Raw genomic sequence first — 8,768 nt, forward strand, 5'->3', positions numbered from 1 at the left:
TCTTCTATTTATACGTTCTTCTATTTATTCTATTTCTATTTATCTTCTACACTCAGCTTATCAAAAAAGACTAAAGGCAAAAACAACCTTCACCCCGAAACCGGTAAAATTTAAATGAATTTCTTCTCCCGTCTGAAATTCCCTGAGAACGTCATTCAATCTGAATAGAAACTTCGTATCCAATCTGTCCAATTTCAGGCGTGATACCTTCGACTGACTGTGCGTAAAATTTTTTAATGATGAACTGGAATTTTCAACTGAGCGAGAAACTGTCCACAGGTGGCCTGAAGAAGACTCAAATTAAGAAAGAATTACAAAATTAGTATCTGGATCATGGCCACAGGTTGAGTTGAGATAAAAAGATGATCAAGTCATTTTCAAATTTACCAATCATATTGTGATGAACCAGCCTCTGACCTCCAATCGCCGATAACCTCACTTAACGGTTCGCATTGACCATAGTTGTCTCATTGTGATGAACCGGCCTCTGACCACCAATCGCCGGTAACCTCACTTAACGGTTCGCATTGACCATAGTTGTCTCACCCACCAATTACCGGAAGCTGAATAGGTTAACAGCTACCCAATTGGCTACGAAGCAATGCTTAAGGCGTGACAGGATTTTATAACAAATGCAAGTTCAAGGTTTATTAACTAAGAAGTTTAACAAATAGCCTACTACGGAGCTAAGACGCGGAGGAGAGAGAGAGAGAGAGCTAACTGAGGGACAAAGCTCTTGATCCTACAAGAGAAATAAGCATAGTAAGTACACTGTTAATTAATACGCCTAATGACTACCCTACCAACGGCTTTACATGACGCCAGATTAATTATTTACAATATAAGCCACCTATAAGTAAACACGCACAAAGGCACAGTAACATTAACACGAAACACGGTAACGCATAACACAGTAACAGTATTCAACAGTAACGCAAAATGCAGTTCACCTATAGGCGACGGTCAGGTAATCCCCTGTAAGCGAGGCACCAACACGCAAGCCGAAATTGACACAGCTACTATTACCAGCCTCGGCCTACATCAGCACCGGTATACTTAATCTCTACGGTCTGAATGCAAGTAGGGAATTTGCAGCCTACATACAACATTACACATATGAAACATTACGAAAGTTTAAACGTGATGACAGTTGAAAGAAAAAAATTTAATTTATGGAGCTTGAGCACTATTTCCCATTTCTCAATCATAAATAAAGTTAGCGAGCTCACCTTGGGAAAATTTTTGACGGAAGCATAAAAGACATCCATGTAGTTATGTAACTGTGTACCGTAACTGTGTATCGTAACTGTGTATCGCAACTGTATGCAAATTGTTTAACAAAATTTATCTTTATCGACTATTGACAACATAATGTCGACATGATGTCGACTATTGACATAATTTATTGAGGGCGTCATGTAATCAATTTACTGATTACAATTAGAATAATAGTCACACACTGAGTATTTTAGTCACTGTGTCACACATTGTGTATTAATAGTCACGCAATTAGAATAATAGTCACAATAATAGTCACACACATAATAGTACGTTTGGATGTGGCAAATTTGATTGGCGAATTGTTGACGAATAACTGATCGATTGCGGCGAATAATTGATCGTTTTCAGGAGGCGGAAACATTCGATATGGCGAATACGCATGTGCACGTGGCGAATAAATGATCGCTCGCACGTGGCGAATAATTGATCCTATGTGTATGGCGAATAATTAATCGTGTGCACTTGGTGAATAGCTGATCGAGCGATCACATGGCGAATAATTGATCGTACCTGTATTACGAATAATTAATCGTGTGCATGTGCCGAATAAGTGATCGCTCGCACGTGGCGAATTGATCGTATGTGTATGGCGAATAACTGATCGTGTGCACGTGGCGAATAGGTGATTGCTCACACGTAACGAATAAGTGATCGCTTGCCCGTGGCGAATAAGTGATCGCTTGTCCGTGGCTAATAATCGATCGTATGTGTATGACGAATATTTAATCGTGTGCTTGTGGCGAACAAGTGATCGGTCGCATGTTTTCTTGTGACGAAAAAATGACTTGTAGTGACTAGCTAAAATAAAAAGAATATTCTCCGCTCCTGCTAGATGTTAACTACAAGAATTTAAAGTATAATTGTATAATTATACGCGAATATTGCATTATAATACTAACGAAATATGGGCGCGAAACGGCTGGAGCGTGTTACAACAACACAGGACGCGTCTAGTTTGAATCTGAGCGTCGGTTCTGTTTCCAACTTCTCGGGAAATCCTCTGAGTTGACGAGAAGTTTTCCTTTTTAGCGCATTTTCTCAGTTATGGAAGAAAGGCGCTATTGTGCTCGTCATGTCCGTCCGTCCGACCGTGACTTCACGTCACGGACGGACGAGAAAATGCGCTTTCTGTCACTTACTGCAGTGAGTACTGATTTAAATTTTTGAAACATTTCGCGTTAATATTTTCATGAACGCGACACTAACTGACAATGAATGCTGTGTGTTTCATGTTTTCTTGTAGAAACAAATGAATTCGACGAACAAATCTGCTTCTGTTCAGACACTCTCCTTCCCTTCATTTCAGTTATCATTTCATCTTTATACACTGTTAGAAAATCGACCGTAAAAAAAACGTTCCCACCGGCGTTACAGTGGCCGGTTACTTACCGTTAATTTAAACGGCGGGAACGTTTTCCTGCACGAAAACGGTACGCCCGTTTTTGTACTTTACGGCTTCCAACAGTTTCTTTCATCCAGAATATTATAATCCGACATAGCGAGACATAAGAAGACAAAGCGAGACATAAGAAGACATAGCGAGACATAAGAAGACATAGCGAGACATAAGAAGACNACTCGCCGCTCGTCCATATAAAACTCTGTAGTAATGGTCAGAATTATCATCTATTTACATGGTTGAATTACGACATAAATAGTATGTCGTAAGCTTTAAACTTTTGTCTGAAGATTATAAAGGGGCGACAGGCCATGACAATTCGACTAAGCCGCACGGCGACAATGGTCGACACTCGACAGCCATGTCATTGGACACTGGACAGTGATGTCAAAACTAAAATAATACACCTCAGTTGCACACCAGAATACCTAAAACTTGCACAAAAAACACCAAGTAAATAACTTTATAACTCATGCGACACCTGCAATAAGTAGGCTTAATTATGTGCACGAAACAATACAGGCTTCTACTCAAGATGGCGCCAAGATGTGATCTCAACTGCCGACTGTGGCGCCACCTCGCGCTTAAATTTAACAAAGAAGTTATTGTCACGTTATGCCAAATAACGTGAAATGGACTGCAAGAAACCACAGCTATCTGACTGTTTTTCACCGTTTTTTCTAACAGTGTAGGCCCTCAAGACACCTCTAACATTTCCATGTCCCCAAATGCATGTCCGCGAAACTTACATCAAGTTACAGACAGCGAAGTGTCTCTCGATTCTCGGAACTAAATGCGACGCATATATGCCATTTAAATGTAGCTATTGCTTTCTTGGGTCTTTTGTGTTTACTTTCCTTATGTGTAGTCCTACTTTTCTTGATATTTTTTTAATTACGTAATGATTTTAATGCGCGTTCAACACGGAAAAATTGAGTAACAGACAACCCAACATTTTATCCACAACAAAAGGGCCAATCAAAACAACATTCATGCACATAATGTATTGTAAATTATTTCGCCCAAGCTGTGTAAAAGTTCCATTGTTGAATGTTATCAGGGGGAGAAAAAACAAGAGGCTCGAAGGATAACTTCAAGTCACTAATTTTGAAGTGCAGGGAGCGCAAAAAAAATTATGATTTCTGATTAGATTTAAGTTTATAATGATTGGTTACACGCTTATTTATTTCAACTTTATTCAAGCCACATTACATTGAACACGTCGAATTCTATTAATTTCAAGTGCATCAAATATAAATTTCTTGACACAAAATATATTAGTACAAAGCGAAATACCTCACTTCTTCAGAAGTGTTTCAGTTTCATTTTTTAATATAATAATTGTTAATATGATTTTAAACAAAATTTTATTGAATTTGACTGTTCACAAATTACAATATATTTCCAATTAGACAATTTTTACATCACGTGGATGCATTAACTGGAGAAATTGGTCCCCTAATAATATTGTTCACCTGTTGTGAACACTTCAAAGCCGGCAATCAGATGAAGGAATGATGACCAGGTTGCGCAGGTCACCCAGTGTACTGGTACGTCGCATTGATGATGCATGCGGACTTCGCCACGAACTGTTTGCCGCATTTAATTATATCAAAAATAACGTTCATGGCATGAAATGATGCTTCAGTTGTAGTGTATAAAAGTGAAAGAATGCTTAGAACTGTAGTGATAACTTTACGCAACATTATCCAATGAAATTAGAGAAAGGTAGAATGATATGCGACACATATTCACAGGTTATTATATGTCACATCGGCATCAGAAAAGGTGATTAACAGATCATAGAATCTTCCTGAAATCTGAAATTTCGACACATTTTTACAAAAAAAAAAAACTGAATGAATTGCATAATTTTACACATGCTCGTAAATCAAATCATCACTCAGCTTTTATGTTAACATATGATATATATTCAGTGCAAAATAATCTTAGCTTATTTTCCTGCTATAAAATAACTTTGAGCGTATCCAGCTAAGGCAAGAAAAACTTACCGCGTAGTTGTCGATGGTAGAGCCACATTTACTCGCAGCGAAGTTGTACTGAGCAACGCTGCACTTAGGGTTACTGGTGGCCCAAGTCTTGAACTGGTCTAAGACCTTCTTGTTGTCGATGGACCCATCAGCCTTCAACTAGAAACGAATGAATGAGTTCTGTATTCCCATTTACAAGAATTTTAACTTCATAATATAATTTAATACCTTATGAAATTACTTGAAATAGATATCTCTGATGGTGCACTAAATATAGCGTTGGTCCCATTATGAGCTGTCACGTTCAACACCACAAATAGTGTCAGCTGATATTCAAAGTGAAGTTCATGACAGATGATGAAAAGGCATCTTAGCGATATTTTATGACTTACGTAACCAAGTTTTCCCGCTACACATTTCATGAAGGGAGCTCCGGCTACTTCGCACTTGCGATCGCCGACAGTGAACACGTATCTCGCGCAGACAGGAATAGCTGCAGGATTAGTAAATTCCTTCTTTAGATTATAAATCTCTCATAATTTACGATGGTTCCACTCACTATTTTAAGATATGTCTCTTAATAACACCAATTACTAAAAAGAAAAGGTCTAGAACTGAGTTTTGAAAACAAAATAATATCAATTGGGTGAATTACCATAAGGTAGCGCTATGGTATAATATTCCAGATCAACCAATTGATGTAATAAATCTTGCAATATCTAACCTGCGGTGGCTTTCAAGGCGGCAAATGCCACTGGATCCGACCTGCAAGCGGTGTAGGCAGCATTCAGGCCTGCGCCAATCAACTTGCCGTCGAGGGCCGTTGCACACGCATTTGCACTGGGGTGGAGAAATGAATAGGAATAAGTACGCCAGGTAAGTAACATCAAAAGATGAACATTTACCGTCTTAGTAAGGAAAACATGTAATATCAATAGCTCTAAATGTAACTTTTCAGCATTGATTTGTAGTGGCTGTACAAAATTAGAGCACAAAGCAATATGATCTAAAAATTTAGGATAAAGTGGACAGCTAGGAGGGGAGAACATAGCGTCTGAATGCAAATGCTGTGTTCACTTACCCGTCAACACCGGAGTAGGCAAAGGTTGCTGTGAGAAGAAGGAAAAGACCGACAGATTTCATCATGTTGGTAGTCGCAAAGGCTGAAGAGGCTAAGGCAAAACGCGTCGTGAACGAAAGGCTGTTTGAAGTCCTGTGACTTGGTGCGATACATGGTCTGACTTTATAGCTTTATGATATTATTGAAACAGTTGGTTTTATTTGTCGATCGCGTGCTTACAGCTGTCTGTCAGAGACTATCCGTCACACAGCTAATGGCATCTAGATCCACAATCAAATGTTGACATTTAGATTTAACTGTTTGTTTAGAAAATTTAAACTCTCTCGAAAAAATGAAAGGTATATATATTAAATAGAAATATATTCGAAGATGATGGAATCATGTTCAAATGTTATAATTTTTTACATGGAAAGTTATTTATGTCAAAATAAATTTTTTTCATCACGCGTATGTATACCTGATAATAAGAGGATATCATCACGCGTGCTCAGCGTTGGTTCAGGTGAAGTGGGGAAGCTCTTGAACAGATGCTCCATGCTTGCATCATTGCATGGACATCAAAGCTGACAATGACTGATGACTTTGCATGGACATCAAAGCTGACAATGACTGATGACTTTGCATGGATGTCAAATGACAATGACTGATGACTTTAGATCGCAAATGATCACAATCAAGTGTGTTCAGCTGACATTTGCACCGCGACATGATCATTCTAAATTATACGGTGTCATTGAGTTGTGCCAGCATTATCTTCATAATTCATGAGCTGCCTTGTGGTTCGATTCAACATTACAATAAACATTCTAACATGTGACATTCTGAGTTGCATCCTAGTCTCCATATTCCTTTTCATATTGCAATATACATTCTATGTTACAAAACTCGGAGGTGCACGGAATGAATAACATAACTGCGTGCGTATCAAAATAAGAGTTCAAATAGCGTAACAGGCTGCGGGTTGGCCAAAAGCTTTCGTTTTGGACCCCCGCTATGCTTTTTATGCGTTTCTCCTGTTAAATACGCGCAATGCTGACTGATAAGCACAGTCCCCCTTATCTTCAGTACATTTACTTCAAGTGGAGTCGCGTTATGTATGAATTTAAGATCACCAAGGAAGAAATTGAAACCCCTGCACCCCGAGGGGTCTGCAGAAAATGTTAATTACTCATAATTGGGATCTTTAGAGTTTGTGGAAAAGAAAAAGAAATTTCTTTCCATACCCGTCATATTAATAAGATAAGCTGGCTTCATGTACTCTCTTATCTGTGTTCCATTGTGTGATTGCGCAAAGTTGCGAGGAAAATTGTTTATCATTGACCATCTTCGAAAAAAACTTACTTGTGTGCTGGAAAGAGCACGTCCTCTGTTAACTTCACCATTTTCTGATTGTAAACCGCTGCGGATTCGGCAGAAGAAGCGTTGCTTCTTTTCGTAGCTGCTTTTATCAAATCTCTTTAAATGCTTTGATGCAGCTTCTTGAGAATGCAACGCTCTTATTGTGTAAATTTGACTAACTGAAATGGCTTTAACTATTAATATAATGCATGTGCATTTATTCGTTCACCATGATTCACAGAGCTATTCTTCTTTGAACGTCAATATGTATAATCCGCATGGAAATACGAGGGCCGATGTGCTGCCGTTCGAATAAAAAGAAAAATCTTAGTCAACTTTCTATTAAAATTGAGCAGAGATAAAAAACTGTAATTGTTTCAGTTCTTTTCGTACTTAATCATTAGTCATTTTTTATCTTCTGTGAGGCTCAAACTTTATCATTGTTAAACAAATTTTGCACTAAGCGGAGAGTACAAACAAACCCTAATTCATTTCTAATCCCAGTTGTAACGTAGAGCCCCGACCACTAACGATCTTGTCTGGTTCAGCCGCGCTTTAGCTGGACAGAGCCGTGAAAGCAGAACTGTAGCGGTGCTGTCAGCTAGAGAGGTCGCCCACTAGTAGAAAGTTTGTGTTTGTACTGGTGCTGCTGATGCGAGAAGTGAGCCATGAGTAATTTCGCCAGTGGATGAGAATTTTGATGGAGTCGTTGGTGGTTAACTGCCAAGGATTACAGAAAAATGTGGAGGCAAGTTACCGTCAATATAATGAATGCGACAGTGAGTTAGACTCGAATGACGCTACCGTTAATGACACATGAGTCGCCACTCAGTAACTACTCAGCTAAAATCACCGGCTCGTCCATAGAAACCGTCTAATACTGGTGAGAATTACAGTTTTTAGGGTGCGATTGCCTAGTGATAACTAAGAAGCATTTCCGATCGCGCTGGGAAATTGGGGCCCCTGTGATTTCTAAACAAAATAGGTAGTTTCTTTTGAAAGCCGGTGATATCAGTGCAGTGGCGAAGTTAGTGGCATTGACTGTAGAGACACTCTCATGTTAAACATCAGATGACAAAATAGAAGCTAAGGTTATATGATATCTGATATTAAATAGTGTAGCTTCTGAAGCATATGTAGCTCAGCTAATAAATCCTTCAATAAGAACTTATCGTGCCTACCTCTAATAGCTCATAATTTCTGAGGAGACTTGAAAACATTAGCGAGTGACCTTATGCTATGTGGCCACTACATGCTTTTTTAAATAATTGGCAGCAGGGCTCCAGAGCAGATGTTGACAGAGAGAAATGCCCAATTTTTCATCGAAATGGTTGGATAATCAAACTTGGATTATAGGGAAATAAAAAATTTCAATTTACAAATAATTCATTATAAATTTTGCATTACTACTTTTTAATTCAGTTCAAGCCATTGGGCTCCATACTTTTCAAACGTTAACATATTAATGTACTCCGGATTGATTATTTGTGCATAATCTATGGTTCTTAAAAGCCTGATTATTGTGACCTGATCGACCTACTTTCAAGAGTTATCTGTTACTAGATTTGAATGCACTGTTCGTTTTCTCCTGGTATAATTAAAATTTCAATTCAGAGCGAACCATTATTTTGCCTTCATTATGGGTCCCTCGATGACGTAACTCTCATTGCCTTAATTA

At 38.6% G+C, this 8,768-nt stretch overlaps 1 protein-coding gene across 1 annotated transcript; it reads right to left on the bottom strand.

Annotated features, from left to right (window-relative positions):
- Positions 1-4,031: 4,031 nt before the first annotated feature.
- Positions 4,032-5,900, bottom strand: LOC108664840. The gene is made up of 5 exons (XM_018151532.2): positions 5,753-5,900; positions 5,396-5,511; positions 5,064-5,164; positions 4,693-4,830; positions 4,032-4,269 (listed from the first exon to the last, which is right to left on the bottom strand). Exons 1-5 carry the CDS (start codon positions 5,815-5,817, stop codon positions 4,216-4,218), a joined length of 474 nt encoding a protein of 157 aa, XP_018007021.1. The 5' UTR covers positions 5,818-5,900; the 3' UTR covers positions 4,032-4,215.
- Between the last annotated feature and the right edge of the window lie 2,868 nt (positions 5,901-8,768).

This window comes from Hyalella azteca, unplaced genomic scaffold (assembly GCF_000764305.2).
Source record: "Hyalella azteca isolate HAZT.00-mixed unplaced genomic scaffold, Hazt_2.0.2 contig17352, whole genome shotgun sequence".
Taxonomy (NCBI): domain Eukaryota; kingdom Metazoa; phylum Arthropoda; class Malacostraca; order Amphipoda; family Hyalellidae; genus Hyalella; species Hyalella azteca.

Excerpts from the sequence above, each read along its gene's own strand:
- LOC108664840 (XM_018151532.2), bottom strand. The coding sequence starts at position 5,817 with ATGATGAAATCTGTCGGTCTTTTCCTTCTTCTCACAGCAACCTTTGCC. Across the intron at positions 5,512-5,752 it reads GCCTACTCCGGTGTTGACGG|TGCAAATGCGTGTGCAACGG; the intron begins GTAAGTGAACAC and ends TCTCCACCCCAG. Across the intron at positions 4,270-4,692 it reads CTACCATCGACAACTACGCG|TTCGTGGCGAAGTCCGCATG; the intron begins GTAAGTTTTTCT and ends TGCGGCAAACAG.